The sequence below is a fragment of the Trachinotus anak genome, unplaced genomic scaffold, assembly GCF_046630095.1.
Source record: "Trachinotus anak isolate AG129_WGS33_773 ecotype Australia unplaced genomic scaffold, CSIRO_AGI_Tana_v1 ptg000019l, whole genome shotgun sequence".
NCBI classification, from domain to species: Eukaryota; Metazoa; Chordata; class Actinopteri; order Carangiformes; family Carangidae; genus Trachinotus; species Trachinotus anak.
In genome coordinates, this window is record NW_027273870.1 from 24,311,250 (window position 1) to 24,335,104 (window position 23,855).

Here is a 23,855-nt window from a genome sequence, read left to right on the forward strand (position 1 = left end):
TTCAATACTTACATATTAATGCAAGAGTAATAATTCAATATACAGTATATAATAACATAACGTTAAAGGCTACTTTCATTTATGGAACATTTTCAATGCCCAACTTCTACTTGTAATGGAGTATTTTTAGACTATGAATTCACACTTGTACCTCAGTAAAAGCTTGAAATATTCTCACAACTCTATTTGGTCTGGTGCTATTTTCTCACAGTTTGGGTCAGACTTCTTTGTTCCAGTCAAGGTAAATCTTAATGCCACAGCATACACTGATGTTCTATATAGTTGTGTGCTACTAGCTTTGTGGAAACAGTTTGAGGAAGAACCTTTCTGGTCTAAACATTACCATGCCTCAGTCTTCATGCTAAGCTAAGCATTACAGTGCCATAATTCACAAAGCCACATTCATAAAGAAATGATCTTCCCAGTTTGGCATGGAAGAACTTGAGCTGCCTGCTCAGAGTCTTCTACTCAACCCCATCCAACATGTTTGGGATGAACTGGAGCCAAGCCTTAATCACCCTACATCAGCGATTGACCTCATTAAAGCTCTAGTGGCTGAATGGGAGCAAATCCCTGCTGCTATGTACCTTGACCTTCCCAGAGGAGTGCAGGCTCTTATTGCAGCAGATTGATAAACCTGGGTTTGGACATACATTTCGAGTGTAGACTTTGTTCCAAGTTAGTTGTACATACATAAACCAGACAACATCGGGTCAGCTGAAAAAGTTTTATTCACATCACTAGACACTCATTAGATCACAAATAACAGCATCTCTCTCACACGCACACAGACACACCCGTGCATATGGGTTAATGCAATCGATGGAAACCAGGTATCACACAGATTCCTACACATACAGTTTGGGTCCTCACATCTTCTCTGGAGCCACGTCAGCAGTAGTCAGAGTAGTCCTCCTCCACATAGTTGGCTGGGAAGAACCCCACCTGGAAACACAGATGTAATGCAGTTAAGATACAAATGTCTTATGGGGATTATGTTTTTTTTTTTGGTTTTTAATGTGTGAATGTTTGCAAATTCCTCACCCGGCCGTACACTTCTCCTTTCCACCAACCACTGTGACCTTTCTTGGACAGGATCTTGATGGTATCTCCCTCCCGGAGTGAGAGCTCTGAGCGGTCTCTGGCTGAGAAGTCGTACCTGGCCCTCGCTACGCCGAAACTCCTCATGCTGCCCCCTGTGAAACAAAGCCCACGTTGGAGCATGGACAAACTTGACAGAATAGCTGGACATTTTGGCAAATGTTTTTTATTTTTGTCTTGCTGAGAGTTACATATGAAGCTACAGCCAGGAGATGGTTAGCTTAGCATAAAGCCTGCTGGGTAAAAAATTGATTAAATGGATTAAACAAATAAGACGTAATGTGTGATTTTCCAGCTTTACAGGCGCTGGTGGGAGGATTTTTAGCTAACGGCCATGATGGTCTGTCAATGCTTGGTTGACCCACCACTTTGTTCCAAACTGAAACATCTCAACAGCTATTTTACGGACTGCCATAAAATTTGGTAGAGATATTCACGGCCCCCTGAGGAGGAATCCTACAGACTTGATGAGGTTGATATTTTTGGTTTACAGTTAAATATCTCAACAACTATTTGATGGACTGCAATGAAATGCAGACATTCATGGTCTCCTCAGGATGAATTGTAATAAATTTGATCTCCTCGCCTTATATCTAGCACCAGCACTGGGCCAACATTTAAATTCTTCCAATACTTTAGTTTCTGAACAAAGTTTCAGTATTTCCCAAAACACAGAACTATTCATTTAAGATGGCTGCACTGAGGAGTGTGTGAAGTGACGGAGATGCACTCTACCTGGTGTTGTATTCAGCGTGTTGTTAGACGAGTTGCTTTGCTCTGGTTGTTTGTAAGGAGTGCGCAGCGTGGTGTCCACATCCTTGAAATACTCCTTCAAGGAGTTCTGCTGGTAAAACTGAATCATCTCCTAACACAGGGAGAAGAACAGTAACAGCAGGAAGAGGAGAGGATGAGAAACGTGTGAGATAGATGTTGGCTGTGTTTGAGAGGGGGAAATTAGGTCAACTGTAAATCCACAATGTGAGAGACAGTTTCAATGTGTGTGTCAGGGTTTAGCCGGATAAGGGTGTCAAACTTACAATTAAACCCTTGAATGCTTTCTTGTCATTGATGCGGTACAGGCCTTCAGCGGACGTGATCTTAATGTGTCTGATGTCCATGTTGAACCTGGGACAGCAGAGCGAGGGCAAAGAGAAATGCACATGTAGCAAATGCTTTGAGATGAATAACAGTAAAGGGAACGTTCACACAAATCTCACAAAGACATTAAATGGTGAAGGTTTAGTGTTTGGTTTGACAGCTGAATGGTGTAGCTGCTCGTCTCAAAGAAAGAAAAATGGATTTTTCCACTTCTGCAATTTATGTGTTTTATGTGACAATGGCTGAATAAAACATGTACTCAGCGCTACTAGCTGAATTTCCCTAGTTTTGAGAGGAAGTGAAACTTCAGTTTGAACACATCCAGCAGTTGTAGATCAAAAGACATCAAAAGACAAAAGACATCAATCAACCATAGTTACATACAGACATTGTTTAGACAACATTTCAGTGACCTGCTTTGACACTAAAATATAATGAAGTTATTTAGTGTTATATATAACCAAGACCTCTATATAAATGGGTCATTTTTTCTCTAAATTAATAACAAATAACAACTCGTTAAAGATTGTCGTTATTTTTGAAAAACAATTTAGCCACATCTTTCACCTGAAAATCTTTGAATGAAAGAAACTAACCATTTATGCAATTCTGGATAGGCACAGTTCCTCCCAAAATCAAACAGTGCTTTTACTGACGACTAGATGGAGGCTTACTTGATGCTGATGGCAAACTCTCCTCCATCTTTCTGCCGCACGAGGAAGGTTCCATCGGACCGGGACATTAGCAGGTTTTTGGCAGCGGTTCTGTCCATGTTCCCAGCAAACCTTGAATCACAGTGAGAATTGAAAACTTGTTCTTTGCTTTGAGTAACCAAGTATATTTTGAAAGAGGATGTAGCACAGTCTTCAATGGACAAATTTAAAAAGGAAAAATTTAATTTTTCAGCAATAAAACAGTTCAGTTCAGTACCCTCAGTGGTTTCCCCTGACTTTATGAGCCTCTCTACTTCTGCTACAGTTTTAGTCATTAACATATTGTAGGAATTGTCAGACAAAAAAGGCTGTTTCAAAAGTTAAAACAGCCTATTTTATTTGCTTTAAAGTTTTGTCATCACATTACTTTCAGTGCCCTTATTTAATATTTGTACGCAATATACAAATGATTAATAAATGGTTCATAACACACTATGATGTATTTGCACGTAAGTGTTTGTTAATAAACAGAATTTGTCAGCAATTATAACCTCTCCTATGAAGACATAGTTTATATTATTAAAACAGTGTTTTACTATATTGTCATTCATTATCTGTTTATGCACCAGCCTCAGAAGCAGTTACAGTTGTTGACAAAGACATTAACAAGCTCTTATATCTGCTTGCAACTACATTATAGTCTATTATAAACCATTTACATATGTTATAAACCATATTTTCTAAATGTTTACATACTGCTTATAAATTGATTTTAAATAGGGGTAAATAAATAGGGGTGTATTTTTTTCATAATACTTTTTTTCAAACTATTATGATACAAAGTTTAGTTTGTGGAAAAGGTACACATTATCTGGATGACAATTATTTCATCCCTCTGTCATATTTGATTTCACCACCAGGTGGCACCAAAGTAAAACATTTTCAAATCCTTAACACTTTTTGATTTTATACTTTGTTATTTGCAGCACTTTGAGTCCTTTGAGTCGGTACATCATTGTTATTATTATGCTCAGGGGCAGAGAGAATTAAGTATATGATAAGTACTTAATAAGGAAAGGTTACTTTACACATAGAAAACAATGGTTTGAAATGGTAGGTCCCACTAGTGATACACTATATGTCTCAAAAGTTGCTTTAAAAGCACGAGTGCTTTTGAGTGTCTGGTTCTGTATTTGTGGCTGTTGGTGTCAGCTTTATGGTGTTTCTCTGTCAGTGTTGCAATGGCTTGGTGTGCATGTGATTTAAACCAGTTCCTGTTGATACTCACCAGTTGAAGGAAGACAAGTCAGGGGTCTGCCTCTGGGAAAAGATGAGATCACACAGAGGTTAGACATGAGATTTGGTTTGTGGTTATGGCAGAACCTGTCCCTCACTTCCAAAGACTGCTAATGTTGGTTTCAGTACAGCAAATGCTGTAGCTGCTGGTACAAGTTGACAAATACCACTGGACTAAAATGAACAGTTAGTCTTTTGTTTGTTTTCTCATGCTCAGATCTCTTTTGGCAAAACAGGAAACGTTGCTTTGTCAAAATGCATTTTGTTTAACATTTTGATGGCTTTTTCAGCTCTGTGGCTCATATTGGCTGCTAGGTCGTACTCACCGCGACGTAGGGCTGAACCTTTTGGCAGGGGAACCATCCCATTTGACCAACCGTCAGGTTTCTTCCCTGAGTGGCACACACAACAACAAATCACATAGTCGAACTGGGCGGACCAAGCAGCAGTCATTGCAACATATTAATAAATCAGCAGATCAACATGGATAAGTGTTTGTTTACAACTTGTAAATAAACACCACCCAGAAACAAATTACTCAGATGCAGTTGCTATTGATCTGAGGTAATTCACACAACATTTGTATGCACATGAAAATACTTTGTTTGAGAGTAAATGTTGTGGCTCCACTAAAATCAACTTGCAGAGAAACTTAATTTGGATTTCTAATCATCACAGTGAAAAACAAAGAAATAAAAAGGGCTTTTTATTGTCAAAGTTAGACAGTTACATAACTGAACAATAAAGCTATGGTGTGCTTCGGAAAAACGATCAGCAACACGCTAAATATTATCTCATTACAGTCATTTACACAGCAAATATTTTTACTCGTCATAATAGTAAAGCACAAATGTTAGTAATAGCATTAAAGATGGCTGTTTACTATTCAAGTGTCCTAGTGCGCCATGACAGTGTGACAGTGAGCCAGCATGAACCAGGACCCTGAAACTGACAGAGCTGAATGGAATTCAGCCATTCAAGTTCAATTTATTTTCCAATTCAAAACTGTTGAAGTGAATCACACAGTTAGAAGCAGATAGACATAAGTGCAGGTTTGGGCACGAGGGAGGAAGTGGAAGCTAGAGACGAGATGCAGAAAGGAAAAAGACAAAAGAGACTGAAAAAGACAAAAGCATCTCACACCTACACATGAACCACAGGAAACAAGGCTTGAAAACAACATGAAATAATGTGTGACCCCTTCAGTTTTCAGAATTGTGAACTATGTTTGCTTGAATTTGTTTTTTTAACGTTACCTCCCACCATGGCAGGTCAGCATCAGCCCGGGTCAGCTCAATGATGTCACCTTTGGAGAGGTGAAGCGGTTGGCCAAAGCCCACAGGAGGCGGAGGCAAGCCATAGTACTCCTGACATACCTCCATCTTGGGAAATCCTGGGAGAAAGAGGAGATGTTAGGGAGGTGACAGCCAATGAAATTACTTTATTTCCATGAGATATTTCATTTACTCTTGAATATTTAGGAGCTAGTTTTGGAGAATAAGCATGAACACAACACTGGAAGCTTCTAAAGTTTTTTCAAAGTAAAAGATGTGCTGTCTAAATGATCATATCATGAATTCCTTACCAACGCTGGAATGTCCGGAGGACCTCGGTGTTTTATTCTGGAGGAACAAAAGACAAAAATTTTATGTATTTGTACAAGGCTAGTTTAAAAAGGGATATTAAAATAGTGTAAGTGATTCATCCCCTCTAACAGAATAACATAAAAATTATCCACAATGTCAAAGATGATTGTAGTCTTACCTTCTTCGTAGTGCCAGCATGGTCTGTAATTTCAATGGGACAATCAATGTGAGACGTGATAATTATGCTAAATCATGATAATTACACTGATTAGAAGTACTGTTTAAACACATCCACGTGCATGTGTACAGACCTGAGTTTCTTCCACAGGCAGGGACTCTGCCTAAACACTCTTTATGTGCAGCCATTTTACAGCGAGTGCAGCGGTAGCCCTGGAAAAATATCCCTCTGCAGATGACAGATGGAGAGATTCAGCCTCAGCAGACAAGTGTTTGGGTTTTTTTTCTAAGCTAAGAGCTAAGACAGGGAGTGAGAGAAACAGCTAGTGAGACAAAAGTACCTCAACAGCATCGAGCAGGCCTTGCAGGAGGTGGTTTCCTCGAAGCAGTGCATCTGGAAATCATGGTTGTTGGCTGTGGAGTTCTCTGGACACATATTTGACCTGCAACCATGAGGCACAGCTGTTTAGATCAAAGCCGGGGAACCAAACAACCACAGAGCTGGTTTTCACTTTAACACTTGCACGTAGATGGTGACAGTAACTAAAGACACCGACAGTCGCAGCAACACAGTGCAGATCAGATTGTATGTAACATAATCACCAAATTGTCTGTTCATTTCCTATGGGGTTAAGCAATCAGCTAAATTGCAACACAAAACTATTAATGACAACTGGCTATAGTCAAACTCATTTACTTATGTTTATGAAACATTAGGAAATGATCATTTAAGATAATAAAATATTGATTACTTTTTATTTTACTGTTTATTATTATATATTCTATACTAATTATTATTTTGGTTACTTAGGAACAAAGCAAGTGGTGAGCACAACAGTGACATATCATCACTTTTTAAGTTGCTATGTGAATGTGATCTCAAACTATTAACTATTCACACATCCAGCAGAAATGGAGCAATGTTACCATTCATTTGAAGGTGTGATTCTGGTCACCGGGCAAATGTTAAGTCAAATATTCACTGTAACGACTCCTGGGGGAAATATCTGAACATGAGGCATTGAGCTGCTAAATATTCACCACTGATCACCAGCTAGTGGCTGTTTGTTGATGTGCAGGTAATGTACAGTGGGTTTGTTAGGGCCTTTTTTTGCCTGCTGTGGCCAAAAATGACACTATGAGAGAGAGAAAACCAAAAAAAAAAAAAAAAAAAATTGCTGAAAGAGGCTTTAAAGCCACAAACTGACAGAGAAGTGCTGAGTCAGGTGATAATTTTCTTGTGGGGTTTGAAACTCCTTTCACATTACATATAGTCATTTAATCCATTATTATTATAAAAACATATTCATTATAGCAGCTTTAAAGACTTTTATAATAATCAAAAGCTGTATAAACATCAATAGGCTTTATTGAAGACACAGACACTTTGCACTCTTTTAAGTCTTTGGCAAAAATTGTATGTGTGTGTGTGTGTGTGTGTGTGTATTTTCATGTGTGTACTGTGTATGCATAAGTATGTGGTTACTCACAGAGCCATCTCAAACTGCTCCAGCCATTTCTTCTTCAGTTCTCTGGTTTTGAAGAATAAATCGTACCCAGACCTCCCGCAGACGTCCAGCAGGAGGAACGAGTAGGACCACTGCTCACACACACACAAACACACACACACACAGTCAGACTCATAGATGATTCACAGATGTGCTACCTGGTATAAGTGGTGCTACAGATTGAAGGAAGCAGAGGAGAGGACCTTTTTATTGTCCTTCTCTCCTGTGGTTTCATCTCGGATCTGGTAGTGCTGTAGGTCAATGATCTCCTTCAACTCAAAAGTCTCTCCACCCTTCTTCTTACATACAAACATGGCTTTATCAAACAGGAATGCATACCTGACAAACAGCAAAACACAAAGATTCGACAAAAGGTGAGATACTTGACGTTAACACATGAAAAATACACAGAGAGATATAAACAGCACACACCTGTCCTGTTTCGACCTTTTCTCCGAGCTGCAGATCTTCAGCTCTCCGTCAATCTTGGGGCGACCATAGAGAGCAAGAGACTGAGTCTAAAGAGCAGAGGAGAGGAGGATAAATAACCAAACAATTAACTGTCAAAAAGAAATAAATTAAACTGGAAACTGTGCCCCCACCATGTTTTCTATGGACAGCTGGAAGGTGGTGATCTGTCTGATGATCTCATTGTCTCGCTTCACCTCGTTCACACACTGTGCCAAGTCCTGGAAACACACACACACACACACACACACACACACACACACACACACACACACACACACACACACACAGACACAAAGTCAAACAGACGAATGTTTAAATATTATAAATTTAAGCTAGTAATTACAAATACAGACACTTACTCTCATGGCATCAAGAGCTGTGCGTAGGTTTTCCTTGTCTGTTGGGTCAGTGGTGTGCTTCACCAGCTCCTGCACACACAAACACGCCACACCACATTATAGCTGCTGGGTAAAACCAGCTGAGGAAAGATAACAACATATAACGCAATACAAGCACACACACACACACACACACACAGACACACACAAACGTACCTGTAACAGCAGGTGATATTTGAGGACCCTCTGCATAGGCACCATGAGTAAATCTCTGAGAGAGAAACGTCCACTGTTGGCTCTCTTTGAACACTCCTGAGGAAGAAGGAGAAGGAAGTGGACATCTGCAGTAAACCACAGTCGTAATACGAGGCTGTTAAGTAGTAGACTCAACCTTCCTGTTAGTGGCCAAATTCACTACTGAAAGATAAAATCCCCCCTGTGGTGGAGGGGATTTTTATGCATCTAATAATGCGCACATGATGCACACACACAAGGTCTGGTTTTGATTGGATACCAGGTCCAGGATCACTGTCTTCAATACACATAAACTGATTTTTTATTGTTAAAAGCAGCCAATGAACAATCATGTAAGGTGGAGAAACACATTATGGTTTACATTATGGTCCAGGATGTGGTCTAATCCCTAATCTGTGACGCTGTCGATAGATAGACTACACTGTGGTCCAGAAAGTATTTCCGCTGTAGACCACCATTACAAAACATCACAAAAGCCACAACCATAAAACTGTTCATAAGACACCTCAAATATTACTCTTTGTATTACAAAATATTAAACCATTGAGTTTTATTATTGGTCATAACAACTCAAAGCATACTCTTTGTGTGTGATGTCATCAAAACGGTCAGTCAAAGGTAAAGTTCATTATGTCAGCATACAAATATTAGTTCTTTAGCACTAAATGACGACCCTGGTGACAACCACAAGCCAAAACGCGTGAGTCTAATAAAATTCTTCTGTTTACTGCAAGTGTTACTGGAGTTTTCACCTCTTTTAATTAGCACTAAGCGCTGTCATTATTTTTTCAAGCATTTAGTCACTGTTTCAGAAAAATGTATATTTTGACCTGATGATGGCACTAGATGGAAGACTCATTCGGAAGACTCATTCATTCCAGAGAAAGTTGCTCACACAGCACTTAAGCCAAAAAATGTTCTCGCTTCCTGGTTTGTTTCTGGATTTTGCTGCCCATGACTCAACACTTTGCATCTTTCCCTGAAGCTGCTGACTCAGCCCAAAATCACACTCATAAAAGTAGCTTTGCTAGGCTCTGGGAAAGTTTTACAAATTTTTAATCTTTGTGGTTTGAAATGTCTGAAGAAAAAAGTGTAGTAAATGACCTTGTGTGTCATTCAAGATGACCTATCAAGGATTCTTATTTGTTGTAGTACAAGTCTGACTGCCACACTGCATCCACCTCTCTTCATACATGCATCAAACTAAAAACAACAAAATGCAACTGAAAGCTACTAAAAAACATAACAGTCATTAAAATTCACAATGTGCACACAAGCACACAATCCCTCTCCGGCTTCCCACCACCACTTTACCTTTAGCTCAGACTGAAGTGGAATAAAACTGCACCTTTAACTATGTTGAACATTTTATTAATAAATACTGCACACATCACCTGTGCTTCTGCCTTTGACAGTGTGAGTCTTCCTCACCTCCAGTTTCATCCTGATATCCTCCCTCATATTTGAAAGCTTGTCGAGGTGTTTCGTCGCCGTTTCCACCTGACTACAGTAGCGACCGTATAGTAAGAGCCTGAGGGGGTTAAGAATATAAAAACATATTATAAGATACATGTATCTCCTCTGTTACTGTACACCAGATACAATATGCATGTGTGTGTTGTGTACCTCTCCTTGTAGCTCAGAAACACCTGGTAGAGATTCCTTGCTCCATAACTTAGGATGGAGCTCCGGACCTCCTCCAACAAACCACGATGGGTGTTGGCCAAATCCTACACTCACACACACATACAGAGAAAACATGTAAACAAGGCTAATGCATGAAGTTAAACCTGTCCACATCACCAGGAGTATGGATGGATAATCTCCGTCTGTACCTCTATGTTGATGAAGATACTCTCAATGTCTTGATCCTGGAGAAATCTTTCAAGAGGTTTCATAAAGTGCTGCTCAAAAGAGAAGAGACGTTTGTTAATTTGTCTTTAAATGTACGTACTGTATGAAAGTTCATTCGTGTGGTTTATCTGTGTATGAGCTGCATGGATGGCTAGATCTTCTTTGGTCAGACTAAATGAGAACATGAGGAAAAGATGTGTGCATACCTGTAATATAGATTCCAGTGTATCAGAGTATTTCTCTTCTGTCTGTCTGATCTCCTGCAGGCAACACTCTCGTTTGTCTACGCCTGTCTTCTGGTGCTGCATAACACACACAAAAAGTGTGAGATTTATTTACTTAGATCATTACTGACACAATTTGTAGAAGTGAAATTTATTTAACTTGTATGTTGCAGCTGAACATTGACGGCCGACCTTCCGGAACAATCTTTTTCTCTTCCACCTTTTCTCTTCGACTTTCACCATAATGGTTATTAAATTCCTCTTATTGATGCCATGATTTGTCAGCGTTTTCTGTTTTCTTCTGGTTGTGTCATGAAAATACAAAATTTGGCTGCATTTTCACACTAGCCATCTAACTGATGCATAAATATTTGAAAAGAAGGAAATGCTGCAGCAATACTCAGCAATAAACAAAAAATGTAATGGCATATTTGCTCTTTTGCCTTATTAATTTTTGACACTGACTCACGAGTCTTCATTTACACCACCCTTCACAGTGTCACATAGTGAGCTTGTGCCTACATCCATGATGCAGCTAGGTGACATTTACACATACTGCTGTAATTGGGTGGGGCTGCTATCTGGAGATGGCAACACACTGCAAAAATCTCTGCACAGCTCTGGGTGGTTTCCAATCTGAGGGTCTGAACACCCACGGAGGGTTGCAAAATAAATCTAAGAGAATGCAGGATGATTAACAAGATAGGGAATCTGTAACTGTTTATCTTCAATTTTTGTCAGGGCTCTCAAATGTATTCAAATAAGACAAGAAAATAATTGTTAGACACATGGAACGTGTCAAGTGGACGCAATTAGAGCTGGATATCAAATCTCAAAACTACGTTTCAACCACTGGGTATCAAAAATAGTCAAGAACAAAAATCTGGCACTTAATGTCTGGTCAGTTTTCTAATTTTGTTAGTTTATTCTTAAATCTAAATTTTGTAGTTAAACACAATTTAACATTTGGCACGTTTTGTTAAATAAAAATGTTTTTGAAGAAAAACATTATAACATACTTATATTTTTCAAGGTAAGGCATCAGAACAGTACTGAAACTCAGGCACGATAAACAGTAGGCACTAGTATGAAACATTTTCAAATTATTCCTAACCCAAACTAAACAGGTATTATTTAGTTTTTAGGTGCTCAAGCCAAAAAGGTCAGAAACAACCAGTTTACACAACCAAGCACGTACAGGACTCTAGACTTTACACATTTGATCTTGTGACAATCATATGGACTACAGTGCACTGTACATGTCACTGACAGACCTTCACAGCTTGTCTGAATCTTCCCTTTGATCTAAAGGAAATGTTGCATGTGAACCACTCACAGTTTCAGGTGGTTCATCTGTCCTCATCAAGTCCTCATAGATCTCATCCCCTTCGTTCTCCTCGTCCTCCACAAAGTCGTATAAATCGTCATCCTCATCCACAGTGTCACTGATACACACACACACACACACGTCTTAATCGATATCCCTAAATGTACTGTGCAAATATTCACTCTTCCTTGTAATTTGTGTTGGTATTTGTACAACACTTTTTATTCAGATATCTTTCACTTTCAGTTGACATGTACTGTACTCAGCATATGTACTAGTCTGCGTGTACTGATTTGTGTTCTTGCCTTACAAGTTATGACCAAACATTGGATGTGTACCGGAGAGGATGAATCTTTGGTGTAACTACGTACAGAGCAAAAGGGGATTTGGAGAATGACCCATGTTCTATTTTGTTTTACAATAGAAAACAATAAAATGAAAAAAAGCCTCTTATTCCCCAAGTTCTCAAGTTTAGATCATTTAGATCATCATTTAGAAACATTTTTGAGAAAAATGACTCACTCTATCTGGTCAGATAGGCCGCTGTAGATCTCATCATCAGGAGCGCATCCCTCCAAAGGAAAAGGCCTAGAGGTGAAAATGTTATGTTATATTACTTCTGTGATACAAACTCCCAGTATATAAATAATCAGTAAATTGTTTATCACACACTATAATACAGCTGTAAGCAGATGTAAGTGTTTATTAAAGTATTTGTCAAACACTAGAACTACTCCTGAGGGGGTGTAGTATATAAACAGATAAGGCAATGCAATGACAATATAATAAATTATAATGAAGACATGTAATAATAATAGAAGGGAATCATTGATAAATACTATACATTCATAAACACTTAAAATTTCCTTGCATCTATTTTCAGCTACATTATAGTGTGTTATAGATCATTTATTAAATGTTTCTATAGTGCGTAGAAATGCTGAACATGAGGCGTTAAAAGCATTATTGAAATACTTACAATTATGCAACATAGGAAGGAAACTACTTACTGGTGTCCTCTTTGTATCGCAATGGATGAATGAGACAGAATGGACAAAGTGTCTATGACCTGTGACACAGACACATAAATGGGTTTGTAGTTAGTATATCCTGTGCAGACTGAGACACAGACTGGTGGAGAGAGAATGAGACATTAACACTGAATAATTCTCCTGAGCTGGTTTCACTCTTATTCTGTTTGACTGTGTAAATGAGAACTGCAGTATCACGATGAGTGATCTCAGTTATCCAATTTCATAAGAGATGTGATCAGAAATAAACTCAAAGTTGTCGCATTAAACTTCTAATGAAGTTGATCATTCTTTCTGATACAGCAGCAACATGTCTCAGCGGGCTGTATCTCTCTGCCTATCTGTGCTAGTGTCACGTTTTTTAATGTTTTAGAGCTGCTTTGAAACCAAGAAAATAATGGATTTTTTTGTTACTTCAATTATTTTTCTTTGCCACTGATTTTTTTTTCTTCTCAAAGATCACCTTTGACTTTTGCTCCAGTTGAAACTTTTCTACTGTAGAAACATTCATAAGTTGTCTCCAAGAGTATAGATAGATAGATAGATAGATAGATAGATAGATAGATAGATAGATAGATAGATAGATAGATAGATAGATAGATAGATAGATAGATACTTGTGATGATACAATGGTTCTTTTCTTTTGGAGAGACAAATAAAGCCTCTGATGTAAAATAAATATTGTTCAAGTTAAGACTTAATGTCAGTCAGTACTGGTGTATTGCTTTTCTCTGAATTCTACTTTCATTCAAGACAGAGAAAGGAAGAAAGATGTAACAAGAAGTGAAAGTCTGTAAGAGAAGTTCAGAGAAAAATTTACAGCCTTAGAGCTATTTAACAACAACTTTACGGAAACACTCTCACATTTTAGGAAATGTGTCTTTTTGGTGCAAGCTACATGAGAAGATTGATAGCACTCTCATGTCACTGAATATCAGGCTACAACCATCATCCAGTTAGCTTAGCTTAGCATAAAGACTAAAAACGTAGGAAATAGCTAGCCTAGTCCTGCCTGAGAGTAACAAAATCCACATACAGCAGTGTCTCGTTAGGGTCCCTTGTCAGTTTCCACGTGTGTATGAGTTGTTGGATTTCCCCTCTAAACCTCTCAGATTTGCAATTTCAATAACTGTTTGAGGACCAAAGATGTAAAATTATTATTAAGATTTTACAAAAAAGAAAACAAAGATTAGAGAAAAGTCTCAAAAATGAACACACATTTGTGTAGCAGAATTTTTTTCTTCTTTCCAGTTCTGTTAATCATCTTGCAGTCCCTTAGATTAATTTTGTGACCCTATAGAAGAACCAGCCCCATAGGTTGGGAACCACAAGACAAAAACTACCAAACTATTCATGAAAAGGGTAAAACTAGCCTCGACCAGCTACAACACAAAAACCTACTGACACATTGGTGCATCAGTAGTTAGAATATAACAATGGTGTCTAATATCTATCAGTCACAGGTACAAGTTTGATGAATGAGTAAATGAGTAAGATTTTTCTTGCAGGTCTTTTACTTTTCATGGGGGTATTTTCAGTGTTGTCACTATTCTTACATAAATAAAAGCTCTGAATGTTGCTTCCACCACTGTAAATAATACATAGCTTACAGATTACACCACGCCACCACACCAAGTGTTTACTGTCCTTTACTGCATTGGATGACTGACTGTAAGCAATAAAGCGAAACGAGAAGCTCAGTGACAGGAACACACTGTAAACTTCATAAACTGTAAAAAAGACCCCAGAGTCAGGCTGAGGGTTAGGGTTCCACCTCCTGTTGACTCATTTCGTTCTTGTAGACAATGCTTCCTCTTACTTTGTACATACAAACCAAACGAGGGCACATTTTGACTCTCCTCTATTTCACACTTAAGTGCAGTGGCTGCACTGCACCGAAAATGAAAGAGACTCTCAAATTCTGAATTCATGTGTTCACTGAGCCGCTTCAATTAGAAAATCACCACGATACTTCCTGTTGGGGCTATGTGGGTGTCTGCAAGCTGCAGTGCTTCTGAATTCTACCATAATGACTGGTGTATGAGTGCACAAAGTGTTTCCCAAAACAGGGGTCATAGTTACTGCACTGCGTTCGATACAGGGGTGCTTGAAAGTTTGTGAACCCTTTTCTGTCGTTCTGCACAAATAACTCACCGGTCCTACAGGTAGATAAAGAGAGCCCAAACAGACAAAAATATTATACATGGTCACTTATATATTGAGGGAAATCATCTAATGTAACACATCTGTGAATAGCAAAGGTATGTAAATCTCTATGGTAAGCAGTTAATATGAAGGTGAAATCAGAGGGGGGTGTTTTTAATCAATGGGATGGCACCCTGTCTTATTCAAAGAGCAGGGATCTATCAAAGTCTGGGTACATGTTTGTGGAAGTCTATCATGGCACAAACAAAGGAGGTTTCTGGGGACCTCAGAAAAAAGTGTTGCTGATGTTCATCAGGCTGGAAAAGGTTAAACCAGAGTTTGGGCTCCATCAATCCACAGTAAGACAGATTATGTACAAATGGTAGAATTTCATGACCATTGTTAACCCTCCCAAAGGAATGGTCGACCAACAAAGACCCCTCTGAAAGCTTGGTGTTTAATAGCCCACAAAGTCACAAAGGAACCAAGGTAACTTCTGCGCAACTTAAGCACTTGAGTCCACCATCAGGTGAACAGCGAGCAACAATGGTGAGCATGTGAGAGAAAGCCACTGCTCTCCAAAAATAACCTTGCTGCCCGTCGACAGTTTACTCAAGATCACGTGAACAAGCCAGAAGGATACTGGAAGAAGGTTTTGTGGATAGATGAGACCAAAATAGAACTTTTTGGCTTTTTAAATGAGAAGTGATCCATCTGTGAAACATGGTGGTGGTGGTGGTGGTATCATGATTAGGGCCATTTTTCTGCATCTGGGCCAGGATAGTTTGTCATCATTAACTGAACAATGAATTCTGAATTATAACAGAGAATTTTCACGGAAAATGTCAGGACATCTGTCCGTGAACTGAATCTCAAGAGAATGTGAGTCATGCAGCAAGATAATGACGCTAAGCCCACACCTTTGCCCATTCATGGAGGAACGAGCAAAGGTTCACCTATAGTATAAGATTTCAGTCTCATTTGTTTGACTGGGTTCCATTTGGGTTTCATTACCATTGATGTTTTAGGTCATATTTGTGCAGAAAAATAGAAAATTAGAAAGGGTTAACAAACTTTCAAGCACCACTGCAGGTAGGTAGTTAGGTAGGTATGTACTGTAGGTAGGTAGGTAGGCTGGTACGTAGATAGGTGTTGGGGTTATACCTTTGCAAAGTCCCGAACATCAAACAGGTCAAAGGCTTCAAACAGTTCACTCTTCTTGAGATAAAATCTCTCTTGGCAAACTCCCAGGAACGTCCTGATGTTCTTTAGGCACAGAAACTAAACACAAACATAAACACAAATATTTCTTTACTTTAATGCTGAAATGGTTAGTCAATTAATTTAGTTTATTTCATATAGCCCCAAATCACAGATTTGCTCTACAATCTGTACAGCACAGACACCCCCTATCCCTTGGAACCTTGATTCTGATGAGGAAAAAGCCCTTTTTTTAATTAGTTGATCAAAACATTATTAACTGTCAACAATACTAATGATCCAACAATCTTTGCAAAACATTTTATGGTTTCGGCATCTCACATGGTTTTGGTTGGTTTTCTCTTATGTTATTTTACTGCAAATTGAATATTAACATAATCATTAGAGGAATCAGTAAACACACATTAATTAACATCTCTGTTGTGTAATTACAGTGTGTTTATTAAAAACAAATGAAAGCTGTGCAACAGCATTGAAATGCATATCTTTAGCAAGATACAGCACAAACTAAAAAAAAGAACAACCTGAAAAACTTAGGAACAAATGAGACTAAACATTTGAGACTAAAAGAAGGTGGCATTAAAAACAAATACCAACATGAACATAATAAACCTGTTAAGCAGTGTCACACATCACACAGCAGGCAGAATTCAAACAGACATTGTTGAACATATTCTGATGAAAGTACTGTTAAACACATCGGTTCTGCTGATTGTCCAATGAGACGACTCTTAACTTTCTTAAACAACTGCTGTGGGCACCACATGCACAAAACCACAAATAGATGCATTGAAAACCTATATCAAAGTGCATCTACATGCCAATCAGCCACACAGACCACATGAACATGAACATAATGTGCTGATGCAGAAGAGACACGTAATGCTAAAAGAAGCAAAAGCAGAGGCAGAATTTTGAAGCTACAATATAACTACAGAAGAAACCACAGACAGCACAGAGCACAGAGCGACTGACAACACGGTGGTCAGACATGCAGTTTTTACATAACTTCCTGAACCAGCTGCGCTCTCTCTCTCTCGCTCTCTCTCTCTCTCTGTCTCTGTCTCTGTCTCTCTGTTCAGCAGTGGGAAATGCGGAACTCTAATTTGAGAAAAGGGGAAATGTTGAGTTCTGGCTGATACTGCTGCACACTTCACATCAGGAGTTTATATTAACACCCAGCTGTAAATCTGTCCCAGCAACAGTAACTCACAGTGTAGTAAACATTATTGTAAGAGAACAGTGCAGTGTCATCAAATGTGTCATCAGGTGTGTATGTGTATGTCTGTCTGTGTGTGTGTACACGTGTGTACATGTCAGAGTGGGCTCCAGTCTTCTCACCGGATGTTTCTTAACCACCCTTGACCTCATAGGATTTCCCAGAGTTTCACATTACACGTGACAAAGCACACACATGCACACGCAAAGACGTTTAAGACATCATGGTCAGTCCTGCCAGATAGGATTCAAGGACTTCCCGTGAAAAGTTTTGGCCAATGCTAGACAGGCATGTCTCTTTCTTTTTCATACTCTCATTCTGTCACTCTCACATCTCGTATTTCATCACACCCTTCTTTCTAATTCTCTCTGTCCACTCAGAGATGACCCAGTTTCTTTGTTATTCTCTTCACTCAAGTTTTCTTGTGTATTTGGTTATAAGCGCAGCATGATCTCTCAAAAGCTCGAGAATAGATTTTAATGAGGTTTGGTGTTTTCGAATTTCAAAATATTTTCAAAAAAGATTTCTTGAGGGAAATAGTTTGACATTTTGGGAAACAAGTTTATTTACAAGTTATTTTGTTGCAGAGAGATGAGAAGATTGATGCTACTCTCGTGTTTATTCAGTAAATATGAAACTACAGTTAGCAGGCGCTTAGCTTCGGTTGGCATAAAGAGTGGGAAATTGGAAAACAGCTATTCTGGATCTGTCCGAAGGTCAAAAAAATCTAAATCTTGCTAACTAAAATGTTATATCTTCAGTTTTTGTGCTGAGATATGCTAACTGGCTGTAGCTTCATATTTAGGATGCAAACATGAGAATGGTTTTAATCTTCTCATCTGATTCTCGGCAAGAAAGCCAATAAGGGTATTTCCCGAAATGTCTAAAACTATTCCTATAAAATGTTGACATTGACATTTTCAGCATTTTTTTATTGACTAATGCTCTTAAAATGAATGGGAAATGCAACGGTATATGACTATTTTGGTATAAATTTGTACAGCATCCAGATACAAATTAAATATATTGTATTTTGTATCATTTAACTACAAATATAGAGGAGTTTGCAGAACTTGTGTCTCATACAAATCACTTTTCATGATTCCAGTGATGATTCCATCTTCCTTTAATGGTGTCCCTGATTCCTTCCAAACTCATGAAACAAGTTCATCTTTAAGGAAAAAGGTTTACAGATAGAGATCACAGCATTTTCCTATCGGGCTGCCTCTGGGCTTCAGTGCTGCCTGCTGGTTGCCAAGGAAATGTCCTATGGAAATGAAGGAGGAAAAGGTTTGTGTGTGTGTGTGTGTGTGTGTTACCTGGGACATCTGTGGGCGCAGGTTGATCTCTCTCAGGTTGACCGCCTGTGGTAGCAGGTTGTTGAGCAACTGGCAAAGCAGCACGCCATCTCTCAGAGCCTGAGCCAGGTCACACACCTTTCATCGCGTGCGTGTACACACACACACACACACACACACACACACACGCACGCATGCACACACACGTACACACATAGACAAACAATTAAATTTGGGAACCAAGAAAGGACGTGTATGTGAAGCTTTGTACATGTATGTGACACCGATTTACCTGTGCTCCTTCCCATGTGACCCGGTGGTTCTCAGGAAGAACTCGGCAGTCGATCAGCCACATCGCACACTGCCGCCACAACTCCATCTTTGTTTTCTGTATAACACATACATACATACATACATACAGAGAGACAGACAGACAGACAGACAGACAGACAGACAGACAGACAGACAGACAGACAGATAGATAGATAGATAGATAGATAGATAGATAGATAGATAGATGTGAGGCAGGTATTTTGTTAAATAACAATATTCAGCGACCAGTGATCACTATTGTTCTGCACAGCACCCAGTAGCAGTGAATCACTTTGTCTGATTGTAAGTTTGCACTCTTCTGAGAATTAGAGATGACTCTGCTTCACAAGAAGTTAACAATGTTTTTTTAGATCATTTGTCGAGTTTACACTAAATAGAAATTAGATGTATTCACTGTCTGAATTCACACATGCAAAACAGCCTTGAGGCACAATAACTTTTTTCAGCTTTTACACATATGAAGCAGCTCTAACAGTCACTTTGTCACAGTCTAACCACTCCTCTTTTTCTTCGTAAACTAGAACCTGGACAGGAAACTCTGAACATTATTTAATCAGGTTATACGATTCAATTCAGCAGCATATTAGTCAGCCTTGTAGCGAACAATGAGTAGTCCCATCCTTTCGGTAAAATACTGCAGCCTTCTTGAAACCCAGTAAAATTTAAAAAGAAATGTCACTGCTGTAGCGGAAAGCTGTAACTGTCTAACTGTGTATCAACGTAGGATGATATTACAGTCAGCTCTCACCTTTAGTAGTTTCTCCTGGCAGTTCTATGTCTTCGTTCTCAATGTTCACCTTGCTTTCATTATCTCATTTTCAGACTTCGGCGCTCTCGTTCTGCCTTTCTTCCGTGGTGGGTGTTCTGCAGAGCTGCACTGTGTTGAAGGCTTTTAACTTCATCCCGCAACTTCCTTTTTCCTCTGACGCACCCTCACACAGTTGCATTGATACTCACAGATGCACACACACACACACACACACACACACACACACAAAGCTGCTGCTGTTGCTGCTGCTATGAGTGTTACAAATTGATAAAACAGAGTGTGCACTGCCTGTGAAATGTGTGCATGAGATCAGAAAGGATAGGAGTGAGAGTGCATGTGAGTGTAGGGTGTCAATCCCAATTCACTCACTCAACTTAAAAGTTTATTAGAAACAGCTTCCACACAAAACTTTTAGTTTAGTACAGTAACATGAAAGTTATATGTACACCTGCCACAAAATAACTGTCACATTTAACACAACATTTTCATTTTCAACCAAATGATAAAATTATTTGTTTTATTGCAGAATTCTATGTCATCTTAAGTGGTAATAGCTAGTATACATATCACAAACTTTTTTAAGTTAACATAGGTTTAGTACTGCCAGAGCTGATAGTAGTATTTGTGAATTTGTAGTATTTAAGTATTTGCTCAGTGTTCAATGTTTTTGAATGACTCATAATCACTGATGTTTAACTATTTAAAGTAGACTAGCCATTCACCCTCTGTTCATAGCTGTAGGATTTTTTTGTGAGCATTTGGTTCACTTCCACTATAAAAAAAAAAAAAAAAACATAGTGTAAAAAAGGGTCATTATCTCTATGATAATTAACATCTATAACTTTACAAGAAATCTCCCTATAATTCCATGATATCTTTTACTTTTAATGACGTTAACTGTGAGAGCAGTCATACACCTGGATAGTTATTCTGACAAAATCATAAAAAAACTTATGGCTGAGTTGTTGGACAGTTGTGTGTCGTTTCAACATTACTTCATATAAATAAAAACTCACTTGTGGTTCAGAATCCACTCTTTGGTTCAAGATAGAATGACTTTGAATAATTAGACTACAAGTCTTACCTCTGCAAGAACTCCAGAGTTGCTCCCGGTGGCTTCTGATGGATGACTGATGTTGAGGCAGTAGTAGTCAGTGCAGTGGCATTGTCGAAATTCTGGACACTTCCACTCAGAATGGTTTGGTCTACTGAAATCAACAACAGAGGAAAATGTCACATTTAAAGTTAAAAGATCAGTTTAACATCATGACTATCAAAACCCACAATGAAAAAGTACTGTAAAAATATTTTACCATTATTAGGCTTACAAGTTGGCAAAATAAGAAAATATTCCTGCTAGCTGCCGGGGGTGGTGGCTAGCTTCTGCCATCAACTATAATTATACTAAATCAAATGACTTCCATGTCATTCCATGACAAACAAGGGCATTTTAAGCAGCTCTTCACAATATTGAGAAACATTTAGCTTTACTTAAAAACCACCAAGGGTGACATTTAATAGAACAGCTAAAACAGTTTGAGTTTGTTTTTAAAGATGCCTGCTTTAGCAGCAGACGCTCACAACAAATTTCTGTTGAAGTTTGAAATTTCTATTTAAGTGGATGATGTCACTATCTGTATTGACGTGGGCAGAGGGAAGGATCTATACTGCGATCACAATAGCATGCAACAAATTAAGCATTATTGCACAAATTTTGGTTTTGTTACACAAATAGAGAAATGGAAATTGCTCACAAGCGTAAAATTCAATGTTGCTTTGATTAAGTTTTTTATTAATGTATGTGTTCAGCATAACTCTGCAACTTTTGCTGTAGTTTTGTGTTTTTCTTACGAACGCAAATTTTGAATTTTATTGAGCAAGAAAGTGAAGGTAAAATGCAAAATTTAGAAGTATCATGTTGAAAGTTTTTTACAAAGATGTTTTATCCATTTTCATGACTCTAAAATGCTGTTTTGATTAAACTGCTCACAGCAGCTTTAGGGGAAAAGACTATACAAGAGTAATAAAGTCATATAGTATTGAACAACTCATATTACATTTTTGAAGTCTGCCCGAAAGCTGAACAGCAGAGAGACAGACTGCTGTCATAATGTCAATGACGGAAAAATCATGGAGCTGCTCCATGAATAATGAAACAGCTTCTCAGACACTGACAGCACCCAGAGGTGATTTACTGGCATGTGAGAACATTTTTGGATTTACAACTTGAAATCCCTACAGTCAAAACTTATTCAGATGTAACATCACAAAAAAATCTCAGAGTCATTTATTTAGAGTCACTAGTTCAACAGATGTCAGTGTCAATTAGTGATGTAAGCGACTCAAGGCATCACATTCTGATGTTCAATTGTCTATATTTGTTGACCTTGACCTTACTGTCCCAATTCATCAGAACAACACTGTAAATATAATTTTTAGGTGGATTTTTTTTCCTCATAGGGGTCAGGTCACCCAAATCACACCTGCACAAAAACATATTTTCTCATATAACCGTTTTATGTACGTTATGTAGTATATATTACCACCACCTTTTTGATCTTTTTCTATCATTCATATTTATTTTTTATACTAATTTTATTCTATTTAGTTACTATACAGAATTTGGCCTTTAATTGAACTGTTTGTTATTTACCTACCTCATTGTTTTTGTGATTCATGTGAAGTGCCTGTTAAAATACTTGAAATCTGTTCATGTTTTAATGGTTTTGAGATTTTTGCTGCCACCCCAAAACAACATCTTAATGCAATTTAATCTGACCTAGTTAAAGAATCCAAAATCTGTATTTGAAAAACTGGTTTTTCCAGAAATAATGTTTTGGTTACTGAGGAAAATCCAGAAATATTTCTGAAACTATGAGTAATGTACATGAAACATCCTTCACCTCCATTGCACTGAGGTGGAGTTGAAGGAAGTTTCAAATCTTTTGGACACAAAACTGAACTATCTGCTTGTCTAGATGCCAGTTGAGATAAGTTGAGGTTTGGACATACCGATTGTTAATACCATCGGTCAACAGACTAGTTTGAAGAGTTGAGACTCTGTAACTTTAGCTGTACAGCAGCCACTGTGGTCACAAGGGGTAGTTACAGGATAATGATACATGTTACAACATAGTAAAACTATTGCGTGATTGAAGAGGAGTCATAAAGTGAGTCAGTGAACTGATTCAGTAATTCCTCTTAGATAATAATATCTATTAAGTCTGGTAGCGTTGGCCAAAGTGACCAACTGGTCATACCAGACCAAGTAAAGTTGTGGCAATTTGGCAATTTGGAGTGTATTACATTGAGCACAGTTTGTTTATTTGTTTGTACTGTCTGTACAGCACTTTGGTCAACTGAGGTTGTTTTAAATGTGCTATATGAATAAATAATCAATCAATCAATCAATCACAGTTGTGTTTACTGAGTATAAATTAAATTCTTTATTCTTCAGAAGAAAGGTGTTTTATGTCATCTTTTAAATATCACAAAGTCTCACTTTAGACATCAAAATATGAGACTGATATCGTTGTCATGAGAAGTGATAAGTGAAATTCAATCAATCAATCAATCAATCAATCAATCAATCAACACTCATTATAACTATTTTCTTGAATTCACACATTACTTTGCCAGCTTTTCCAACTTTATCATTTTACTCGAGGACAGTTTGGTAGGATGTAAGCTTGCTGGTGTGAAGCACTGAATCCAGGTTTTCCAGACTAAGAACCAGGGTTAGAATTACAGGGCAATATGATTTCAGACATCCCTGAAGTGGACCGTACCATTTCTTAGAGCTCCTACAGACTCCTACTGAGTTACAGAGAAAAAAATACAACTGAACACATAGTGAGTTTCAGTCCTCATCATGAGTAAACTGATCTTTTATGTGTAAAATTGGCCCTTTAAAAATATTTAAGTGTCACTTTAAATCACAATCAGAAAAAA

The 23,855-nt window shown here is 38.2% G+C and overlaps 1 protein-coding gene across 2 annotated transcripts; it reads right to left on the bottom strand.

Moving 5' to 3' along the window:
* Nucleotides 1-713: 713 nt before the first annotated feature.
* LOC139636403 (proto-oncogene vav-like) lies at nt 714-21,109 on the bottom strand. 2 transcript variants are annotated; one of them, XM_071504465.1, is made up of 29 exons: nt 19,884-21,109; nt 19,095-19,190; nt 18,824-18,940; nt 16,229-16,345; nt 12,899-12,957; nt 12,411-12,476; nt 11,898-12,006; nt 10,544-10,639; nt 10,319-10,387; nt 10,110-10,213; nt 9,915-10,014; nt 8,445-8,540; nt 8,250-8,318; nt 8,022-8,108; nt 7,852-7,937; nt 7,623-7,758; nt 7,402-7,511; nt 6,253-6,354; nt 6,046-6,140; nt 5,913-5,935; nt 5,734-5,770; nt 5,405-5,541; nt 4,475-4,540; nt 4,141-4,172; nt 2,874-2,984; nt 2,139-2,226; nt 1,837-1,966; nt 1,045-1,196; nt 714-945 (listed from the first exon to the last, which is right to left on the bottom strand). In XM_071504465.1, exons 2-29 carry the CDS (start codon nt 19,179-19,181, stop codon nt 892-894), a joined length of 2,535 nt encoding a protein of 844 aa, XP_071360566.1. In that variant the 5' UTR covers nt 19,182-19,190; nt 19,884-21,109; the 3' UTR covers nt 714-891. The 2 variants fall into 2 exon arrangements, with proteins under 2 accessions (XP_071360566.1, XP_071360568.1); XM_071504467.1 differs by having other exon boundaries at nt 5,525-5,541; nt 19,884-20,025.
* Nucleotides 21,110-23,855: the final 2,746 nt, after the last annotated feature.